Source organism: Pempheris klunzingeri, chromosome 11, assembly GCF_042242105.1.
Source record: "Pempheris klunzingeri isolate RE-2024b chromosome 11, fPemKlu1.hap1, whole genome shotgun sequence".
Lineage (NCBI taxonomy): Eukaryota > Metazoa > Chordata > Actinopteri > Acropomatiformes > Pempheridae > Pempheris > Pempheris klunzingeri.
The window spans coordinates 3,243,657-3,268,140 of record NC_092022.1 but is presented as its reverse complement, the minus strand read 5'-3'; the positions used below and the strand labels follow the sequence as shown (position 1 = coordinate 3,268,140).

The 24,484-nt window shown below is 43.2% G+C and overlaps 1 protein-coding gene across 1 annotated transcript; it reads right to left on the bottom strand.

The window, feature by feature from the left end:
- Window positions 1-282: 282 nt before the first annotated feature.
- LOC139209862 (solute carrier family 41 member 1-like) lies at window positions 283-24,225 on the bottom strand. Its single transcript, XM_070839740.1, has 11 exons — window positions 24,119-24,225; window positions 21,762-22,096; window positions 13,052-13,159; window positions 12,172-12,243; window positions 11,572-11,716; window positions 9,766-9,912; window positions 8,789-8,933; window positions 7,350-7,429; window positions 4,171-4,305; window positions 3,274-3,422; window positions 283-2,200 (listed from the first exon to the last, which is right to left on the bottom strand). The coding sequence occupies exons 2-11, from the start codon at window positions 22,071-22,073 to the stop codon at window positions 2,027-2,029; spliced, it is 1,467 nt and encodes a 488-aa protein (XP_070695841.1). The 5' UTR covers window positions 22,074-22,096; window positions 24,119-24,225; the 3' UTR covers window positions 283-2,026.
- Between the last annotated feature and the right edge of the window lie 259 nt (window positions 24,226-24,484).

Below are 24,484 nucleotides of genomic sequence, written 5' to 3'. Positions count from 1 at the left end.
TTGTTGCTTTTTTTTTTTTTTTAGAGGAAGGATAAAATTCACAATAAATAAAACATTAAAAATCTTTCTTAAATACTGAGATTGCTATACCAGTAGTAAGAGGGATTGACATATTTTGCAGGCTTCACAGTGCTTTTGAATACAACTGTTTTACGTGTTTGGGCCTTTAGAACAATTTATAACATGACGTGAAACCTGAAAAACAATCTCAATGCTTACAGTGTAATAATTACTGTATTGTTTGTAAGTGCCATGTAAATTTCACGTGAACATTTTATATACCTGTGGTATGTGCAACGGAAAGCGATACATCATCTGCATATTAGACATTCTGGACACAGCTTTTATGAGACTTCATGGAGATTTTAGTCAGAGTTGTGGCATTTTTGCAGAGCACAAAGAGGTCGTTCTCGCACCTAATTGGGATTTTGGTGACTTGCTGTGAAACTTCTCCACAGTGGAAGAAGTGTGGAAGACGGCACAGCTGTCAGTAGTTGCAGGGATTTGTGCACAGCAGCTTATCTTTATAGTTTTAAGTGATTTGTATGCCAACAGATCCTAATCCAAATCTCCAAGGAGAAGTTCTACCTTTACGGAAATGCATTCATTCGCTTTCTTGCAGAGAGTTAGATGACAAAATTGACACCAATGGTGCGTGGTTGTATGCTAGGTATAAAGCTAACGCCAGAAGTTAGCATAAATACTGGAAATTGAGAAACTGCTAGCCTGGTGTTGTCACAGTGTTTTTACATTTTATGGATTAAACAAACAAGAATCGACGTGATAATCAATGAGCTTTGGGGCTGTTGGTAGGGTCGATTTTGTTACCTTTGGACAGAGCCAGGCTATCTGTTTCCAGTGTCTGTGCTAAGCTAAGTTAGCTAGTTGCTGGTGTTAGCTTCATATTTAGAGCAGTGCATTTGTTTTTTCATCTAATTCTCAGCAAAAAAAAAAAAGCGAAGAAGTGTATTACCCAAAACGTTGAACGGTTCTTTTAAACTGTTTTACACTGTTTCCCATTAGTAAGACTCTACACCTCATTTCACTATAACTTTGGTTAATGCTTTTCTAACGACAGCTTATTGCCCATTAAATTCTTCAGGTGCAGGAAACAAACTCGTGACTATCTTCTACACAGTTTCCTCTGAAGGTGGTGAAGAGTTGTTGCACTGTTCTTGGCAGCGTGACACTGGCGGAGCATCTATTGCTCATGACTGAAAATAACCCCCACCACACCCACCGATACAGTCTTCCACTGTGCAGACATGCCATTTGCCTTTGGCCATGAAAATACCACTTACCCCATTCTGTTTGCTTCTGTTACAGTACCTCAAAAATGAATCTGCAGAAAATGTTATGAAAAGATAGTAAGTTAAGTACATTATATGGATGGAGATTCAGATTTTTTCACGAGATAATGAAACATTCCTCTGTGTCCTACATACGTAGCCTGATGCCTCATGAAAACTAAACTCCATTCACACTGAATCAATCTCAAATAACTCGTGATGATTTTCTACAACCCCTAGTATTAATGCATAGTATAACCTGCCCAAACGTGTCCACAAACACACCAATTTTAATCAGTCCTGCTGCTAAGATGTAAAGTTGCTACATATTCCTCTGATGAAGCCAGTGAGATGAGCTGAGAGACGAGGTGAGTTACTGCAGGAAAACTTAATGACAGACAAAGAGGAATGATAACAAAATAAAGTTAAATACACTGTCGTAGACGCTCAGAAGAACAGAATTAAAACTTCTATGTACTTTAAAGTCTTTTGCCCTCAAATAAAAGCATTAGATTGGCCGTACGTGTTCAGGCACCAGACCCTTCACCCAGAGGGGTGGGTGGGTGTCACCTGTGCTGTTTCTCCATCATAGTAAAGGTTTGAACTTGTGACAGATTCCCCCGGTATGAACTGGCCAAGTGATAACCATCAGAAAATGCTTTAATGTCCAATCAAAAAGCATCTTCGTGTAAATGTAACAAAACTGGTGCAACAAAACGGTGGTGAAGTGGAGAAGTTCAGAGACCCAGGCTCTTAACCAGGGAGACGCAGCGGAAGCAGAGGGCCAGAAAGCTGGTGCCCAGCAGGTCTCCCAGGGCGGTCAGGTAAGGGATGGAGAAGTTGTCAGGGTCCAGACTCCGTCTCCACATCACACGGATGATGAGGTCAGCAACGTAGAGGAGGATGGTCACCTGGGGAGGAGAAGGAAACAGAGTTAGAAATAATAATAAAAAAAAACTGGATAATGTAATTGGGGAAAGCTGGATTTTCATATACGTAAACAATTAGCATCAACAGACAACTAATGTCTTGTCTCTCAAATAGCTAGCTAGCTAAAAGCAATGGATAAGCAGTTTAAATAGACAGTTAAAAGAAATATAGAAATCTTGACCCAATCTGATCTGATGAAAATGAGGCCAGGGGAAATGTTTCAGCTTTCAGTGGATATTTGGATCACGATACACATAACAGATAACCAGGTCAAGACTTCCTCTTCCCTTTGTTTAACTTGTTGCCAAGGCGTTGGGTTCCAAGATGGCATTTCAGCCAATGCTTTCTGCCTCTTTTGCTCTCCACATGGACTACTAATTCAATTCTATGAAAAGTATCCATCTAAACAGTCGTGTGATTCTCTTTTTACCTGCGTATGTTTTGCGTGTTATTGCCAGGCCAGTGAGCTCAATAGCAGTTTCCCATGAATCTTCCATGCAGTGAAATCATTCGTCAGCTTTTCTGCACTCTGTGAACTCTGATTTGTATTTGAACCTCGAGGAGATCATGGAGATTGCCAGACAGTCACTGACTTGGTACCAAAGGACATCACGTCTCATGTTGCGCAATAATACCAACAATCCCGCCAAACACTGCATGTTTAATTAGTCTCAGGTTTTTCCAAACACTTAACAGCTGGCATGACGTTATGTTCAGGGGGTCAGAAGGGTGACCGTGGCCGGAGCGCGGTGTACTTTTGGTTCTGTCCTGGAGCAGACATTTATCTCACTGAGCTGCTGAAACACCAACACCTGGCACGGCTCATTTCACAGCCAGGTAACAGGTGGCAGCGGCCATTTTTATCAGACTGCACAAAGTCTTACTCTGACGGCTGGTTTCCACAGTTTGTATCGGAGAGTCTTGTGAAACTTCAGGGCCAGTGAGTTCATGAGAAACCACCCCATGTCAGGCAGGAACTTAAAAATGATTTCTTGTCTTGTAGTGACATGAAAAACACAGAACAAGACGTGTGTGAGAAAGTGCATCAGCTTACCTGCAGCAGAGCAGCGCACAGGTAGCAGACGGTGAAGGCTACAGAGATGGGCGCCTCCTCTCCCTGCAGCAGAGAGATGGCGTAGAGGAAGACCAGCTGACCGGGAACGACCAGCATCAGGAGCACTCGTGCCGACTTGGAGTTCACTCCTGGGGGGAGACAAGAGAAGACCTTTAACCGAGGTCCAGGTTTCTGAGCCGCCTTTGTTGGAACAGACTGTAGTGACAGAGACGGTGAGAAAAGACACAACTGCTCTTTCTCCAGAAAAAAAAAAATCATAACCATTGCTCTTTAATCCGGTGGCACCAGTGTTAAACTACTTAAGACTACTAAAGCATTTTATTTTTGGCCGCTTGGGGGGCAGAAGAACAAGCTGAGTGCACAACATCTCTCGTATTATTAACTCCAAATCATTCACTCATCCAGCAGACACTAATCAACGGTGGCATATTTGGAGAAGTCTTTCTGGCAGCCTGACAAATGTAAGTCCAGTATTCAGTCTCCTTTTAGCTCTACTTTGGTCTCCACAAACGCTTATCTGAAAATATAAGCATATATAAATATCTGGCTCTTTAAGTTCATCGACTAGTCGCTAAGCCACTTGTGTAGGTAGTGGACAGTGGGTTTGTTGAGCTTTTGTGCTCTTTGCTGTGGCTGAAAATGAACCTGATGAGAAAACAGTCAAGTGAAGGGAAGAAAACCTGAATCACCAAAACGCTCTGCAGAGCTGAAGCTGAGGGGTGATGACTTTCCGTGCGTTGGTCATCAAAAGCGACCGGTTATGGTCAAAGTTGGTTGCTTTAACACCTGCTATCCACGAATTCAGACGTGTACTAAAGTTAAAGACAGAAGAGTGTACCTATGTACCGAGGTAGGCATTCGGTGAGAGTGTGTTACCTGAGGAGAAGAAGGTGATGCAGGGATTGGGCCAGTTCTGCCTCATCTTGTAGGGCAGCACCCCCGGGATGCTCCAGAAGTGCAGGTAGGTCGAGATCCTACTGGCCTGGATGGCCACCAAGTTACCACCCACACCTAAACAGGGGAAACACAAGACACACTGAGCGAGTGAATGAACTTCTACTGGCTTCATTCCTGCCAAATACAAACACCAGGATTTACTATGTGCTCAAAATTCCCAACAAATGGCAGACAGAGATTTATTGTTTTCCCTCACAGATCGATCTGAAAACGTGACACTGATTCGGTGTCATCACAGTCAACTGAAGCAGAGCGTTCTTTCCAACCACAGATAGTAAACAGCTTTACAATCAGTCAGGCTTCATCGCGGCCATCGTTCCTGCACACAAATTAAGCAAAGGTCGGCTCAGCCGGGGTTCACAGAGAGCGGGGTCCGTCTTAATCAGCCACACGGGCCGAAGAGCAGCGAGTCACAGCCGCAACACAAACAAAAGCTCCACCCGATATCTCAGGAAGACACGAGAGCAGCGACACGTGCGCATTGGAAAGAAAATCGGCCGATGGCGTGGTTCCGACTGTGAAATGTGACCCTGGTTGTGCAAAAACCATTATGCACCTTTTCTGAAAATCTGATGGATAGCTTGTCTCTGACTGGCTTCGTGTCAAGAGGTCAGATTTATTTGATAAGACTCTTAAACAGGCCCCAGATGTGCTTCAAAGCAACATGAGATAAGATATTATCCACTCGTTCTGGTGTCCGTTGAGCCTTTTTATTCACTCCTTCAAAGCTGCGTTTCCGCTGAAAGTAAAAAAAAAAAAAAAAAACATTTTCCAGATCCAACCAGTTTTTCAAAATCCATTTTCATTTTGGTGTTGACAAGGATTTACTGCGCATAATTTAGTTACATCAAACACCTTTCCAAGTATTTACCCCTAAAAAACAGCACAGATGTTCCTTTGTGAGATGGAAAAGACTTGGGGGAACTTTTAGTATAACATAATACTGATTTATACGCAAGCCAGTGAGGGAAAATGGGAAATTCAAACCAGATTGGCGAATGTGGAATTAGGCAGAGAGAGGAGGAGAGATTGAGAAACAGCAGGAAGATGGGCAGAGACAAAATGAGAAACAGTGACAGCGAGAGTCAGCGGTTATTAAAGGCCCCCGTCAGCTGTGCCAGGACACTGGGTGTGCACCATTAGTGGTTTATATTGACTTCTCTGCAATACTCAGTGGATCTCTGCATTGCATCACCTCACAGCCAAACCACTTATTCTGAAGGCTGCTTCTTATTTGCCTCCACTTCGCTACGTCTCTGTTCATTTTTCATCATTCTAAAACAGCATTGTGGAGTGAAAATCAGTTTTCTATGCGCATAAAGTAAATCCAAACCCTCAGACATCAATTCCTTCTCTTAGCTGACTAAAAGAAAATGCTGCAGACAATTCAAAAAAAAAAAAAAAAAGACATTAAACCATTAGGGAAGAAAATCAACGTTTACTGCCAAATGTTGTTTCCTCTCACCTTCCTCCTTCCTCCTTCCTCCCTAAATCTGTCACAGAAACACTTCATGTGACTTCAAGCGGCGCGTCATGCATTACCGCCACTATATCGTAGCTGCACGGTCACTGTTGCTACGCATTGTTTTAGTCGTTTTAGAAACATCCATTGATTCACGATGAAGGTGGGCAAAAGCACGTTTCTTATTTCTAAACGGTGAGTCAGTTTTGTCGGCTCAAAAGTCGCTGACGGAACGTATCAGCTGTGGCTACCTGCAGCTAATTAAGCTCCATCTTTCACCGACTTCTTAAATGTTTCAATCTGACTGGTCATAAAAGGAGAATCCTGCAGAGGGGATCATAGAAATGCACTTGATGGCTACATACGTGATATTGTGATTAAAGACTGGGGCTTATGGTAAAAGTCTCCAGCTGCTCTGTAACCTTGGCTCTGTTGACGAGCTGCAAAGGCTGCATTTCCCTGAACTGTAAATTCGTGCGATTTGGAAAAACTTCATATAACTGCTTTGAAATTCTGTTGAGATTGCAAAAATGGAACTGGACTCAAAGCAGTGTGATGCTCCACGTGATGGCAATGGTGTATCTGAAAATGCTCCAGTGGCTTTAACATGTTGGCAGCGCTGCATGTTTTAGCCCATTAACTCTAAATCATGTACAGTTTAATGTTACAGCCAAACATCTGTCTAAGTGCTCCAAGCATGTGATTTTAGACTGGCGCCTTTCCTTCCACGATGCCGCTGGTTTCAGCTCATTGCACAATGGCAACTCGGATCAACTTGAAAAGTAAGAGCAACGACGTTTCTGATCACTACCTGTTTCGCTTGGGCTCGGTACCACGACACTTATTTGGCACCAACTGAAATGTGTCTGTAACACCGTTAAAAACTGTCGAGTACACTTGAGTCTTTTTAATCTGATTTCTAATCTGATCCTAATTTAAATGATCATTTACAGACATGCTTATATTTGTCAACATTCAACATATGAGACATGTGTCTTCTGTTGTACTATTAAAAACCTGTTGATGCACGCTCCTGAACACTTTTCAACACAAGAAATAAGCAAATGTACATCACTTTTGTGCTACACTGCTTTAGAAAGTAATCCTTTACAACAATCCTGACGCCACAACAGCCACCCCAGATCTCACCTGCTATAAGCTCGGTCACTGCTTACGACCGCACAACCACACAGTGTTACTGGTGAGTGAGAAAAGAAGTTTAAGGTGAAAAGAATGGAAACGATCGGCGGCCGGTGGCTGTCTGGAGCGAAGGAAGGAAGGAAATCAATGAAAAAAAGTCATTTGATGAAGCCTGCGAATGTTGCTGGGGATCAGTGATGCACTCGCCATAAAATCTGAGAGCAATCGGAGTGAGAAGCATTACTATTCTGTTGTGAGCGCTGTCTACTCCATGTTTAGTATGCTGCTCGGATCCACACAAGAAGCACCCAAAAGAGCACAGCGTGCGCTTTCCAAATACGTTGTGCCTGCTTCACACAGGCAGAACTGTGCTGCTGTTCGGCCCTCTGAGCAACAATGGCTTCCTCTTAGTGATCCGAGCGAGTCGCTCTGTACAACGCATGGTAACGGAACTCTGCTCATGGGGTCATTTAGCTTCACGGGCGCATCAGCTTACCGTTGATGACGGGCGTAAACACAGCCATGCCCTCAAAGTTGGGATCACTCACTGTCTTGTCCAGTATGAGGCCTCCAAAACTGTGAACACAAACACAGAGCAAATCAGAGCTCTGGCAGGGCTCCCCAGCCTGCCTGAGGTCAGAGCAGGAGGAACCGCTCGCATAGCAGCTGATCACTGATTTCATTACATCTCTCTACCCGCATGGCTAACTTAGACTGTATATAATGCCAAGATCAAGTGTCTCACTTCTTATTAAGCACTCTATTTAAATTTGAGGCTGACTTGACGAGGGGGCTGCACAGTTATGGATAACAACAATAATCAGGAGTATCAGGATTATTTATCAGGATTATTCATTAAGTTTAGGGGGAAAATCTTTATTGCCCTTTCACATTGAAATAAAGATTTCACTTCCATGTTGTGCGACATTCCTGCTCATGTGCAAATCTTTTATTCACAGTGCATCTGCTAGAAGCAGAATATGAATGAAGTTAGACCGAAACCTGTCACATAGAATTAAATGGATACAGTAAAACACTGAAGAGCGTCTCTGATATAGACGCCTCAGCTGATGCTGACAGGGATTACGTAAGATAACATTAGTGACATTATTCTTCTTGGCCTTCATGTATTTATCACACTGCAGCTTGTGGTGTTCTCTGGGTTACTGTGCAGCACAGACAACAGCCTCGTGCCCTCCTTGCACGATTTGTTCCATCTTAAAATCAGTTCTGAATCTGAAATACTTCCAAACAATGGATGATAGGTCAACATCTGTGCCTTCTGCTCCAGACATTTGATCTTCATTTCGCCCGTCTGCTTTCTGTTGTATATTACTCCTCTACTCTGGACCCCTGCCGCAGCACCCAGGACATTTTTGGACGGGCCGCCGTAGCACGATGAGCGCACAGCGGCATGACAGCTCCCCAAAGGTGAAGCCAAAACATCTTGATTGCACGTGGCTGATTTGATAAGCAGTTTTCAATGAGCAGAGCACACATCTGAAAGGTCATTATCCTAGTCGATCACGGTCATGTATTTGTGGGAAGCCAAAATCGTGATCAGAATCTGAGCTGGGATCTGTCCGGGGAGTTGTTGCCTGATGCTTGCTTGTGTGGGGATTCTTGAATCCTTAATTTTGAATTCTTGAATCTTTGGGTCTCTCTTTATGGAAAATGTCTTAAAAGAACATTTGTTATGAATTAGAGGCTATATAAATAAAGATTTACTGATTGATTGATTGATTAAGATTAATATTTGATTAATTGTGCAGCTCTACTTTACACACAAGTTACTGAACTGTGCTAAATACTTGTGTGTGTGTATATATATATATATATATATATATATACATATATATATATATAGAGAGAGAGAGAGAGAGAGAGAGACACACACACACACACACACATATAAAAAATAACTAAATGATATACCTGCTGATGGACATGGCTACTATAACAGGCTGCCACCCTGAGCGGAGGACCTCCCTGATCGGGGGGCTCTGTCGGGCCACCACTGCCCACGCTGGGATCAGAGCCAGGAAGACCAGACACACCAGGGGGGACAGGTACCATATATCTGTGGGACAGGAACAGGACAGAAAATATACAGCAATAAAGTGACATCCTCGTGTATCCTACATACACAGATGGTCACAAAAAAATACACTGCCTTAAAAGTGTAGTATTTATGGCTGGGATGTTGTATTGGCTTGCTTTTTTCCTATACAGGTGATACGGTCAATTATCCAGGTTGTGTATGATAAACTCTAGGCTCAGGTCTAGTTTTATCCTAGACAAGACTAAAACATACCTAAACATGTATAATGCGCCCACTCACACATGTAGAAACACTTTGACAGACAGTGAAAGTAGAGCCAAGAGGCTCAGGCAGCGGAGGGACTGGCTGCTCACATGAAGCAGCTTGAAAAAAAGTAAACAGAGAGAGGCACTGTGAATAGAGGAGATATAGTATGGACGCACACACACACACACACACACACACACACACACACACACACACACACACATACGTACACACACCGTGGCAGGCTGTGAGAAAATAAAGATGACTTTTGCTGCCATCTTGTGTTCTCGTTATCAGCATGACAAACTCAGAGAGGAACACTGAGTAATGGTCAAAATGTTCCCTCTGATTTGACTTAGCATCAGTAATAAAATCACATTCTAACACTGCTCTCATTACCGCAAAATAAAGATATTCAAGATGTCAGGTTGTCCTCTTATTGGCAGAAAGTGTGTAAATCCAGAGGTGAGCCCTCGTCACACTACCAGGAGCTCCTCCTCTGATGACTGATACCCTCAACATACCAGACGAGTGTGACACAGACACAAAACCCTGAGCCATGGCTGAGCTCACGACTCCTCCAGAGTTAACGGTGTTCCCTCACCTATGTGTTCATAGAGGGTGCTGCTGACCCCGGCCAGCAGGGACAGGGTGATCAGATCGCCCAGGCTGGCGGCAATAGGGGTGGCCACGTTGTCGGGGTTGATGCCCACCTTCCTGGAGCCGATGATCACGCCGATCATCACCAGGCCTGCGGGTGCGAAAGGACAGGAAGAGAAGATAGGACGATGGAGAAAAGGCAACACTTTCGACAGAGATGAGTGAAAAAGGACAACAACATAACGCTGATGAAAGCTTTTCAGCTGAAATGTGCTGGGTGTTATATGTCGATAAAGACACTTTTCAGAGCACCGATGAGCCACAGAGAGTCACAGCTTACCAGAGAGACAAAAGCTGCATTTAGAACTGAGCAAAATCAGAAATGTATGAAAATGGGTTCAAAGTCATTAAAAACGACAGCGCGCACAGAGGAAGCTGGGAAGGATGTTACTCCCTGCTGAGACATGACTCAAGACATTAGCTGAAAAAAAAAACAGAACCAGGAGCAACGTAGTCTCTCCCTCAGTCATCAGGCCTGCTGAGCACTACAACAGTTAGAGTGGGTTTAAATGATTACAACAGGGGGGGAAAAGGTGCATCTGCTGCTACATGAAGGCAGGCTCGGTCTGTAACTGGGCCAATTGGTGGCGTCTGGTTTAACATCGTGAGTATTTAAGACACAAACGCATGGATCTGGGATCGTGATCTGTCCGTTAAATATGAAGCTGGAGCCATGAGACGGTTAGCTTAGCTTAGCACGAGGACCTGAAGCACGGGGAGTCCGTTTATTCCAAAGCCATCTTTCAAACTTTCTGATCCTGGAGTTTTATCACGACTGCAGCAAGTCAAGACAACCTTCTATAACTGTATACTACAATATACTAGAACTTTTACCAATTCAATTCAATTCAATTTAATGTATTTGTATAGCCCAATATCACAACAGAGTGTCTCACAGTGCTTTACAAAGTTCACTGAAATAAACAAGTGTAAGCGAACAAACAATCTAATAAAGAGTCCAGCAGTCGATGAGGCCAATGGATCAGTCCGGTGGATCAGTCCGAGGCATCACCTGCCCTTTATGACCCTCCTTCTTCGGGAAGGAAAAACTACCATTATGAAGTAAATGAGATAACACTCTGGAGTAACAGAGTAATTTGCCAAAATGTCAAACTTATTCCTTTAATCCATTCAAAGACATTCTTGTAGACAATCCAATTTCCTAAACTCTGCACAACTAATTGTCTACAAGACACAAAATAGAGTCAAGAGACACAAAAGGATTAGTGCGTCAGCAGTCTTTGTCTGGAGACCATCTCCTGTGTGTCATCACCTTAAAAGACAAAAGGAGCCGTGAGAACCTTGAAAATCCATTTCTTTAAGTGTCGGACCACGTGAGAACCCTGTCACCTGCTTTGTGTGCCGTCATTTTCTAAACATGCTGCCTCTGAATCACCACTGCATCTTTGGTGCAACCACACACTGATGTTACACATTTATCTGAGAGCAGTTCCTGATTAAAACCAGAGCATTACCATCAGTTGACATGAGGGTCTCTCCTACGGTACATTTTCTCTCTGCTACTTGTAAAATCTTTTGACAAGGACAGGACGGCAGGACGACATCAAAAGTCAACCTAATATTTCTATGCATGTTTTCAGTTTGCAGGTTATGCGAGACTTTGAGGCCAAATTTGGAACATTAAATTGAAACTTGGTCGGGAAAATCGAGCCAAAAAAAGTGTGAAAATAGTAAAACAGTTTTATTCGTCTTCCGATATGACACTGTGAAGGCACCCCTGGTTACTTACCCAAGGAGAGAGCGGCTACAAAGGCAGTGGTGATGCTGCTAGCACAGAGAACAGCTGCCTGGTCCAGTTCAATCCCGCCTCTAGAAATTGCCCCTAGACACACGGCTGCCACTGCTGCCAGGAAGCCCACCACTGTAGCCTGAACCTGCACAACACAAAGAAAATGAATATTTTTCAGTTCAGTGTAGTTTAGTGGCAACCAGAGGCACCAAAATCCTACACACTGAACCTTTTGGACTTTTGGAAATATAAATGTGAGACACCACAAAGACCACCTTAAACTGTATTCATGATTAGACCAGCTGAAATTAAACGCAGCGTATGCATCTTATTTCAGAAGCATTTTTTGTTATAGCTGTTGAAATGATCTTATCAGCCCAACAGCAGTCAATAAATCAAATGCTTTGACAAAAAACATTGATATTGATGATATTTTCGGGCGCATACTTTCAAAATCTAGCTGCTTTTGCAAGTTTCTCCATTGTTACACACTCTTTCACACTAAAAGGTGCCACTGACAGATAAACTAAGTATCTCAGTGGTTATCTGGATTCTTCTTAGTAACAGCGTGCAGTACAGTGTGCAGTGAGAGGATGTTACCTGTATTAGTGCCAGATTGCTGCACACCATGGTCCACTGTTTATCAGGGTCGTCCATTTGGCCTGTGTTGGCCTGAAAACATAGAGGTATCACCGGTCATTCTAATGTGGGGGGGAATGAAGTTTCAATCATTCAAGTTACATACAGTAGGTTTCAAATAAATATATATAAATATACAAACAGGAGACATACAGTTTATGTCATTCTACAACAGTTATGGCATAAAACAGGACCAAACTACAAGTGGCTGTAGGTTCGTCTCGCTTTTGATCGTCACATGATTATACTGGAAGCCAAACATCATTACTGTTCCTCAGTGTTTTATTATCGTTTTAACATCCTACACACACGGATTTTATGGTGTATCCATGTTTTTTTTTTTCCAGGTACACTGCCTCCAAATGTACCTGTCCCCATAAAAGCCCCATGTGTACAGAGGAAATCCACTGTGATGTGTGGGCTTCTACCAAAAGAGCTACCACAATTTGTTGTAAAAAGCTGTCTGGCTTGTAGCAAAGTCACCGTGTCCCCACATCTCAGCAGTAATATTTAATCAAAATGTTCGGAAGGGCGGCCAAAACTGTTAAAGGGGGACTCATCGGGTTAGAAAAAACCAAACAACAAAACCCTGCAAAGTCCTGCTCCACCTGCAAAGGACTAAATAACATGACAGGATCATAGTGTCATTCTGAATCATTTAACATGCTGCATTTCACATGATCATGCCTAATTGTACTTAACAATTTAACAGCTGAAACAGGTTATTTGTGTCTGGTGGATCTATGATTGGCAGTGATATAAGTTTTAATGGTATCCTGTTTTATCAAAAGGTTTAAAGGATTAAAGGATACACTCTTCTAAGTGTAGCAGCCATTCTTACAGCAGTGGAGAGGCGAGCCGCCAGGGTCATCTCCAGGTTTCCTTTGAGTCCGACCAGTGCAGGCACCAGGATGAACACCTCCGTTATGACCTTAAACACCTCCCAGTGCTGGAACACACAAGTAGGAAACTTCATATTGCACAAAGACAAAAATACAAAAACACACAACCGTCATTTACACCCAAGCATCAGCATCCTCCCCACGTTCCACAGGCAAACCCTCTGAACCTTGTGCCGTTAACTGATGCCGTTAAATAAGCACATCACATATTCAAGACTAACCCAGTAGCCTACTTTTCCTGTTTCCACATCTCTGAGCATCGTTTGATGCCACGCCATACCGCACAGGTTCACTGGGTTTAGGAGACGTACAGTTCACAGAGTCTACATTGTGTTTTCTGACTACAACTCCAGTTGGCAGGTCCAAGACGGTTTAGATCTTTAAATAGATCCACATATAAAAGAACAACGTGGCTGCCAGGAGCAGAGTGATGTCGGGGAGGGGTGGGGGAGGCGAGGGAAGGGGGGAGGGAGGGACTGATGGAGCAGGCCGGATATGGAGGAAGGAAAGAGGAAAAAGGAAGGAGAAAGTGTTTTCTTATTAAAAACATTTCTCAAATTTTTATCAGTGATTTACTTCGGCTTAAGTGGGTGTAACAGAGGAAGGAAATGTTTTGCTGGTGTGCAAATCATTGTCCACGCTGTAGGATCCAAAACCTGTACGGGGTTTTGTTTTTTTCAGCAAATGTGTCCTTGTTTGAACTTGACAAGATTAATTTCTGCAGCAAATCTAGCTGCCTTTAGAGTCAAGCACAATGAAAAAGGAAAAGGGTACAGCTAAACAGACTCACAGCTAGTCTGTCCAGCCAAGACTCTGAACGCCACGCTTAATCAGAAATGATTTTGTGGTACCATGTTATCAAGAGGGAGCCAAAGTGAAACTGGAACGCTCTGGTTCTGTTTTAAAAGCACTGAACTCTGTGTGGTTAACAAAAAACTATTTACTACCATTTGGTGTTTATGATCTTTACGTGCCATAAGGATCACTGTGGGTTCTACGTCACCAGTCCATGAACAAGGCGAGTGGCTGCAGCTGGTTCAGACGTTTTTAGACAAAAGAAATTACATTAAAATGGAGCACTGGATTTGGATATTTAAGAAGCCAATTAACAATAACATTAGTACACTCACTGCACTGCAAGCTAACATATTTTTTAAGATCACAACTGCTTAAACTTCTAACAGCAAGTACTGTAGAGGACATTCATTTTAGAATAACATTAAATGAACTCAGTTTCAAACTGCATTGAGTTAAAACATTATATTATGTATTTTACATAATGTAGCCCACACACCCAAAGCCATGAGTGCCTCGTTCAAGAATGTTTGACTGTCATTTATATCTTCTTAAATATTTTGACGTAGCCTGTTATCTACTGTGAAGTTGTGCTTAAGCTCCACCCACCTGCATCGACTCTGGCCAATTAGATCATTTCTGCCTCCTGATTTGTTTACACAACAGTAACTAGGGAGGTGGTGGTGATGGGGATTTAAGGGGCTAAATGAGGCCACAAATACAGAGAGAGGGATGAATAAGAGTACAGTAAATGGTGGAAGGGTGCTTTTTGCATGCTCATGCGTGTGTGTGTGTGTGTGTGTGTGTGTGTGTCTATTAATACACGCCCCGCTCAGATCCTGGACTGTAGGTCTAGCTGACGGCTGTCATGTTGGGAGGCTATCTTGGGACATGGCCCACTTCTGCTGTAATACCACTGCTGCTGCTGCTGCTGCTGCTTGAGTGTGATGGGCTGGAGGCCAAGATAACTAAACAACATGCTACTCCAGATCTCTGAGGGAAAAACAGCAATGTTTATAATATCTTTGCTGTTAGTGTCATTATAATTATATCATTATAGTGTCATCAGCATGTGTGCTCAGTTATTTTCAGAACAGTTCAAGCTACAATTTAGGCTAACACTGAAGTAAGAAATAGAGCAATAGCGCTTTCTCCATAATGAGGAACCTACTTCTTTTCTTCTATGTGATTCCAAGATATCAAAGTTTCTTAAACCTCTCCATCTTTGCTGTGTGTTCTCTCTCACGCTCAGGCCATCTATCAAATTAGCTGTTCGCTTTCATCCCAAAGCACTTACGTTTAAATCTGATTTGAAAAGCTCCGAGACAGAGAGAGTTTATCGCACAGGACCCTATCTGTTGAACGGACAACAGTGCTGTCGGTGGGGAAGCAGGAGTGTTAAAACTAAGGTGCATGCACCAACGGCATCAGTATTTCCATCTGTCCACTCATCCATCCATTTATTCTGTGCGTTTGTAAGGAGACGCTTCCATCTTCCCTTCATACGTGCAATAAATCCAAAACTCTGCCTCTGTTCACCAATTTAACAATCAATCATTTGGTTTCTCATAATTCTGTCCAAAGCCTCCTCCTCCTCCTCCGCGGTCAGAGATCTGGCCGAGTCGTAAAGAAAATGGATGTGACTGACTGGCAAATATCCAATATTTAGTAAAAGGCCCAATTTACACATGTGGATATGAGTATGATGCCAGCTGAGACCGTTCTTACCCAGGCAGCTGCTTAAGTCAATGTCTGCCTCTCACTCTACGGTGCATCTATTCTTCATATGCCCATTCAACTGTCTGTCAGTCTATCAAACCATTCACACATCCATCCATCCACAGGGCTGGAAAGGTTCCTATCCAACCTCTGAGGTCAAAACTTGTAGTATATAAAACAACCTTATTGTTAGACCAACACATTTTGGCTTGCGGTCTTCATCTGGGTCATCCAGGGATGGACTACAGGGGCCCTGATGAAGGCCATAAGCCGAAATGCATTGGTCTAGCAATAAAGGACCTAATGTTGGCATCAAATGCTCCTCTTCAATTATTCTTTAGGCTTATTCAAATAAAAACTTGTAATCTTAGACTTTTAATTGAAACAAAATTCTTGTGGGTCTACTTGTGTTTCGGCCCACTGTCGGTCCAGTGTTACGTCTGCATTGGACGATTTGGCACCTCACACATTACGTCCAATGCAACGTAATGTAAAGCCGTCAAGGTCAGCGTCTTCGATAAGCGAATCTGACCCTCATGCAGGAGATCAATTAATATTTGCCTTTTTATCAGTCTTAACTACCCTGAAAGTGTTTTAGTTGCTTAGCCCCAACAAAGCTTTAGTCATAGCTAGCTTGCTGTAGGCACAATACTTCGCTAACCTCACTATATTTGCCAAGCACAGACATAACAGAAGAAGAGAATCTTAAAAGAGGTTTACATCGGCTGAAAAGTATCACTGAAAGAAATTTGGGGTTTTGTGGATTCATCCAAAAGCATTCTACATTTCAAAAATTGGACTTTGTAGAAAACTACAATAGTTCTGTATCAGAAAAAGTGTTGCTTTGGTATCAGTACCAAAACCTGGCAATCAAAATATTTCAGATGTCACCAAACCCTATTCATCCATCTATCAATCACTCTCTCAAAAAGAAAAAGAACTTTCTCAAAAGGAAAAAAAAAAAGGGGGGGGGTTTCTTAGATTTTCATACTTGTATAAGGTCCATCACAATTCCAGCGGAGACCATTCCAAGCCCTGACACCAGGTACGGCACTATAACCTGGGCAGCAATGAGCCAGGAGCTCTCTGGTAGGAAACCGTGCTCCGATCGAGTCAACTTCCACGTCACGCCACGTAACTTCTTGCCCTGGTAGCGCAGCTCCAGCTCCAGACGAGTCACCACCATGTTGAACGAGGGGCTTCTCAAGAACTTAGTCCAACGTATAGTTATCCCATGGTGAGTGCAAGCGCGATCCAAATGTCAGGGAATAATTCAGCTTTGGATTCTCTGTCTTCTCCGTGTCCAGATAACCTTGGTTTGAGTTTCACCTGTCCTAAAAAGTGAGCAGGGTAAATGGTGGAGAAGAAACCAATCAATGTTGTCGTCCTTGGTTTGGAAAAGGTAAGGGCAAATGTTTCAAGCCGTCACTCAGGCCTTTCTCGAGGAGCTGAGAGACAGGATTTGTGAATGACTGGTTGTTCTGACGGCTTTTCTTCAATCATTCTTGACAAAGCTAAACAATTAGCTTATCAACCCTATTTGCCTCTGCACAATGTAATCAACTACTGCCACGTGTTAACAAGGAAACAAGGAAAGGATTGTGACTTCATTTTCCATTTGTTTCCATTAATTGTTTTTTTTCCCCACAAGCAAAATCAACATGAGAGGCTTTAACTCGAACTTGAGGGTAATGGAGCGTGGCACCTTTGGCCCAGTGATGAGTCAGCAGTGATGAGATATCCATTTGTCTGCTCCACTGAGGAACACCGTCATTAACACCATGTCTTACTCATAGGTAACAGTATTCATCAACAAGCTCAGGTGCTCCACATCTGCTGCCAAAGTCTGAGTTTGTCTCCTCAAAGAAAGGTTAGAAAGACGGCTTTGACAGCCAGACACAGTTTAAAGAGAATGAACCTGACAATGGAGGGTTCAGATTTCAAGGAGTCCTGATTAAGTCCAGTGTCTCTGATCTTCTCCACAATCCATTTGAATGGACTTTAGCGTTTGTTGGGTCTAACACTCTGATAGCCGCTTGACCTCCCGTGTAAAGGCACAGCTCTAAACACTCGCTGTGGCGGCCGAATGATTGACAGCAGCAAGAAGATGAAGAATAGTCCAAAAGGTCTCGAGAGTTGGAAGCAGCAGAATTGTCTCCATGTCTTTGTCAGTCCGTCTCCTCTCTTTTTGGAAGGCTCACGATGAGGGCAAATATGAAAAAACAAAAGAGAAAAGAAAAAAAAGGAGCTCAGTGATGCCAATAAGTGATCTGAAAGGTTCCACTGACAAGATGCAGCAGCCGGCTTGTGGCAGGCTGGAGTGCAGCTTTCCTCCTGTCAGCATCAGGGTAGTCCTGCTCCCTCCGTGCTGCTCTGCTGTGACGTAGCAGGGAAAGAGGCAGGGCTGTCTGCGCTGCCCGACATGCAAACTCATGAGGGATCGACCAGCTTACCGCCTCACGCTCTCCCTCTCGCTATTTCTTGCTGCGTGTCTGGCTCCCATCCTTACCCACCCCCCACCCCCCACCCCCTTTCCATGTGACATCCCGCTTTCTACGTCGGACGGTCTCGCTGCGTTTCTCCCTCTCTCATCCTTCTTTTAGTAATCTCTCTCTCTCTCTCTCCACATCATGACTCATTCTTTCTCTCTGTCCATTTCCATCCATTCCATCCTTCCACCTGCTACATTAGCGCTGTGATCCCGTCACAGGCCCTGGTACTGCATCTCCCTGTCCTGTGCCATCCAACAAACACGCTCTTTACTGTGTGACTGAAACACTGCCCTACTTTCAAGAAGCTTCCCTGTGCTAAAATATTAATTTCACTTGAACTTATCGGGTCAAACGAATCCACAAATTCCTTTTCTGTCTCATACATCCTTTTACAATGCTGATATTTTAACTTTTCAATGGCCCTTATTCTCCTTCCTCTCATTAGCGTTATCAAACCATTCATTTCATTCTTACTACATCTTAACTGACTTCAAAACTGTGCTGTAATACTACTTACATTTATGTACCTCTCAGTGTTTTATTATCTTAAAATAAGGACGAATTATACATTTTCTCTCTCCCAACAATCTAGTATTGCACTTTCATTATGTTTGGGGACTCACAAGAGACCGGATAAAAGAAAGAAAAAATGAAGCTGCAGAAGCAAACACATGCTGACTTCTAGTCACTGTTATGGGTCAAAACGTTGGATCCTACATTTCCCAACAGTGTCTTTTCTGCTAGTATACCAGAAGAGCTGTATCCCATCACCAAGAAAACACTGCTGGAGTCCATCAATGGTGTGCTTTTTTTTTTTTTTTTCTTTCCTTCTCTCCCTTTAACAGCCTTCTCCTTCATCACTTGTATGCTATAAAACGAATAGAATGAACAAAGCTGTCCCACACTCTTAATCTGTGTTGCAACAGTTTGGCACAATAGTTGTTTGTCTCAAGGCTTCTGGGAGGCTGACCAAATATGGGCTCCGTTAATTTAAAATTTACCACTGGAAGACCAATTTTTTGGTGCATTATTGGCATTTTAGCCTTCAGAAGTGATTTAAGGCTCCAGTGTGCATCTCAATCCAATAAGTAGCCTAATGTTGTGGAGGCGTAAGAAATATATTCCCATAATTGTGTAACGCAGCCCAAGCTTGGTAAAGCTGCGTGAGCCATAACTTGGAAAGCAATGGCAAACCCACGAGGCTCAAAAACTGATGAAGAAGCCTACTGGCAGACTGGCAGGATGTGGGACGTCACATGTGGGATATAAGTTGTGGGTATGACAACAGGAGGTGGTGGTTTAAAAAAAGATCCACCGTCACTACAGGATACAGCAGCAATCCTAAATACTGATAGTGTGGTGTGTTTGTCTCATCTCCCCTCTGTTCAGATAGGCGGTCTCTGTGTCCTTCCATGTCCCCTGTGCTGAGACACAGCACTCAGCCAAACTCATGACTAATCGTCCTCCATCAGACGCAGGAGCGTAACAGATACAGTAGAGGAGGGGGTGGAGGAAATACTGATGAGCAACAGATGGGGTGACGTCATACGATGATAGGTGTGTGACAGGGCTGAGCGATACATATAGAAAACATCAGTCGCTTCATTTCTATTTCGTTTTGTTGCACTTCACATTCTATACTTTCATTTTTCATCATTTGCACAGCGCTTTGCATCTTCCGCATGGCACGGATGCAGGCAGTAAATCTGCATGGTGGCAATGCAAGCAAAGATGGCGGAGAGTGAATGTGACGTCGGACAGGATAATTCCAAGAGCAAGAGAGGGGCTCCGGTCAGCCAAGACAAAACGAGGAGCTTGCACCGAAAAGAAGGGCTGCATCTGTCGCATGGACGTGGTTTTGGTATGAAAAGACTCTGACGCTGAGCAGAAAACTTCTTTACCGACCACAACAGGCTCAAACGCCACTAACCTCTTTTACCACCTACACAAGATTCACGCATACAATGAACTGAATTTACAGAAAAGATGCTGCATTGTCACATATATTCTTATCGGGGTACCAAATGACCTATTTGGGGAGACGAGAGTTTGGTCATATCACACAGCCCCAGTGTGTGTTTATCAGCGGAGGACAGACAGGAAGAAAAAGAGGTACCAGCTCATCACAAAGCAGACAGCAGTGTGTCTGATTTCCCTCAGCTCAGCTGGCTGCAGACCAAATGCTAGGGACGCCTGGCAGAGGATGAAGACACAAACACACACACACACACACACACACAGGTACCCACTCCACATCAATTACAAAGGACAGACAGGCTGTTGACTAGACACTCACGCAATACAGGAGGCTATCCGAAGGCACAGAACAGAGAACCTTTTGAAAGCTTTAACAGCACTTGGAAAAGCATTGTTCAAACATTTAACCTGCTGCAAATGTTCCCTCCTCCCACCTTGATAGACTGACGGGCACTCTAGCGAGAGCCAGTGTCTCAAATTACACTCAAACCACAATATCTTGTTCTTTACAGTCCATCCACTTTATCATGAGTTTCCCTGCAATGAGGAAGCTCTCATCTGTCATATTTTGTGGGAATGTGTCTCGTCGTTAAGGTTGGCATCTGCATCTGCGGACATTGGCGGCTATCATGTTATTATAGTTACTAGTCATGGTGACTGCTCAGAAAGCATTGGTGAAGTGTTTTTATAACATGTGTAAATTATATAAATAATAAATATAAATATATATATATATATATATATATATATATATACACAGTGCTTAACAAATTTATCCGACCAGATCCGAACGAGAAAACACAAATATTTTAGAAATCTGTCAAAAACTTGTTTCAAATTAAACATTGTATTATTATTTATTAGGCAAATAACAAACTGGAACAACTAAATAGTCCTTATTCACATATTTTAACCAAAAATCTTGATATCTAGTTTGACCTCCTTTGGCCCTGATTGTTTTCATGGACTTTTTGAGCGTCTCTTTTGTTATTGAGCTCCAAATAGTTCCCAGCTGTTCCCAGAGACTTGCTTTGGATTAAATTTGTGTGTGATCTATTTTTTTAATTCAATAAATTCCAGATCTGTTCGATAGGATTTAAGTCTGGACTTTGACTTCCATCAGTTCCTCTACTCCAGATTCCTTTTACATCATTTCAGATACATCATTCTGATTAAAGAGCTGCACATACTGGTGGGTTAACCATTACAGAAACTAAAAAAATATTCTGGTGATCAGCAATACTGTTAATATACGGCAGCGGTGGCAAACACCTTCCACTGGGTGGAGGTCTAATACATTTGTTAAGCACTGTATATATGACAATACGATGTTTGGCCATTCAAAGAGCAGTATGTCTTCATCCAAAACACAACGCACAGTGAGGATTAGTTATTTTTTAGTATTATTTTTCTATGTATTCCAGACTGAAACGTTTGACTTGTGTTTACTAAAGCCTGTCATAGAAGCAGGAAGTCAAAAGACAAAAGCAAAAATGTACCTGACCAACAGACAGCAGTCAAATACAACACACTAAGACAGAAACCGAGCATCAGTTCTGGGTGAAAATGAATGATAACAACTTTGCTTGCGTCATTGAAGACGTAATAATAAATCTCCACATATCCATTATCTGCCTGACACCATCAGGCTTTAATGTGCACTCACCTGGACACTGTCCAGCACCATGCCGGCCATCACCATGCCCATCCCAGCCAGCAGGTAGGGGAAAAGCACCTGGAGACAGATAGCAATGGACGACTCCTCCTCCACTTTGGCGACGGACACTTTCGGCCTCGTCTCCGCCTCCTTCTTAGGCGGAGGCTGGAGTACTGGTGGTAAAAGCAGGTCATCCTGGGCGTCTACGGCGCCTCCCGGGCTGCCACTGGGACTCGCACCCGGGCTCTTCCCCTTGGAGCGAGACTTCTTGTTCTTTTTCCTCTGGCGGCTCTGCTGTGGTGCTTTATCCTCACCGGGCATGATGGCGGCGGTGGCGGCTCAATCTGGGGATACAGAATGAAATGGGACATTTGGTGGGTCGGGTGTTGTTTATGACATTTGGACCCAGAAATCTCCTTAATAAAAGTATAGAGTCGAAAATGGTTATCAGACAAGTGATAAATAAGTAGACATACATCAATAAACAGTACAGCCAGTTCCTTAAACCTCCAATCATTTTGCCATCTTGTTTTCAGAAGCAAAAGTGACGTTAATTCTGCGAAAAACCCACATCTGAAAGGTTAGGTTTAGGCAAGATGACCAGTCTCTGATTTGTTAGTCACAAAGTAGTCCTGCCCTAAAGCATACCCTGCCTGATCATCTATTTTACTGATGAGATATAAATAGCACCATAATTTGTAAGCCACTGTAATGTCGCCCGTTGGTTTGTCGAAAGTCGTTTTGAAGCTTCGAGTTTGGCTTCACGGGCGCAGCCATCTTGGTTTTTTGGACAACTGAGAGCATCTCAATTATTTTGGAGCCGGAAGTGACGTATATTTACAAAACGAACAGAATGTGTGTGTTGAAGAAGACGTGAAACTGACAACTAAGAGCATAAACTCATTAGGAAACTGTTTACTGAGGTAGTAAATCAATTGAAAGTTAGCATAAGCTACGCAATCAGCTAAGGAGGTGAAAAATCAAGAAGATAAATAGAAGGATGAGATTGATTAAGTTTGGATTTATTCTATCAAATGAATGGAGGCTAAATAAAAATGATAAATCTTTATACGACTTTTCAAACTCCATTTTAATTATTAACCTGACTGCATCATCTATTGATTCACTGAGTTGTTCTCTCAACTCATCTGGTAACTTTGACTTCCTTTTGGCAGCTCTAAGCCTCCATACCTGAGAGGAAAGTCTCCCCAGAAGAAAAGCTAAAAAAATAAGTCATTCACATTGATCATGTTTTCAATTAATATGAGCATTCATCACCATCCTGTGACATTTATGAGCTTTTAAACTGTACAATTTAGCAGATCTGATCTTTTTCCATATTCCCATGTGAGAATAACACAAGCAACTTTCTGCATCATTTAGTTTTAAGTGTGTCTGTAATCTGTTTTCATGATGCTAGAGTTAATGATCAGATCCATATTGATTAGATCCGAACCAACAGCAGTAAATCAGCGCCAAGCTGCTGATGCTTTAAACGACAAATAGAAAGCTCTCACACACACGCACACACACACACACACACACGCACGCACGCACGCACGCACACACACGATACCGACAACAGAGTCCCGAAACGTCCGCATGTGTCTGCAGGTCCATGAGCCAAAGCACAACTGTTTCCTGCTAACATGCACCACTGTGAAGGCTGCCATTACTACATACCATAATACTACTGCTCCGGTAACCGCGGTTACACAACCGGACGCTTCCTGATTGGCTGAGCAGCAGAGCAACAAAGGGGCGGTGTGAGGCCACGCCCCCTCCCAAAAAACAGCTGCATAAATTAGACAAAAAGTTTCACAATCATTCATTTAATTTTAAGTTAACTGTGCAAACAGCCAATTATGATTCATTATGAATGAGCGGTAAAAGACAGATGCACTTTTTTCACGTCAGGATTAATAAAATCAAATAAAATCTAAACTAATCAGACAAGAAGTCCAAATCTTTGCATGTCAGAGACCCTGAAACAGAGCGTGCTGACCATATTGACTGTTAGACAGTTCCCGGGGAGGCCCTGGTTGTCCCCACACCCCCATTGGGAAGCCACTGGAGGTACTCCTGAGAGCCAGCATGAGTGAAATCACCACCGAGTGGCCCACTCCGCTGGGTCTGAGGCATCTCATGCTGCCTACAGCACACACTCATGGTGGCTGCTCTGTTGCCGTCATTAAGAGAAAGTCTGTGGCAGCACATTGCTGATAATGAAGACACACGCTCAGTCAACACACACTCACTGTCAAATGGTTGAAAGGCACTTAAGTGCAGGCTCTCCCAGGCCTACGGCACACAGCGAGGAGAGAAGTTACTGAACCAGAAGCTGGGATTTGATTCGCCGTCCTTACCTTTGTCTTCAGAGCTTGTGAGGGTGAGTGTGTGTGTGCACAGCTGAGGTGGACGCAAGCTCCCAAGAATAACTGTGTGTGTGTGTGTGTATGCTTGCTATGCTGTGTGTGTGTGTGTGAGTGAGTGTAAATGTCTGCCTATATTAGGGCTATGTGTATGTTCCGCTTCCTATTGGCGGGTGCATTTTTGAGCATATGGCTGTGCTCTAAGATCCTTATGTATGTATGTGTGTGTGTGTGTGTGTGTGTGTGTGTGTGTGTGTGTGTGTGTGTGTGTACAGTGTGTGACCTAGTGCGCATGCATCATGGGGCACCAGCTTGAATTTCATAGCACTGGCAGATAATGATATCCCCCTCCTGTCTCTT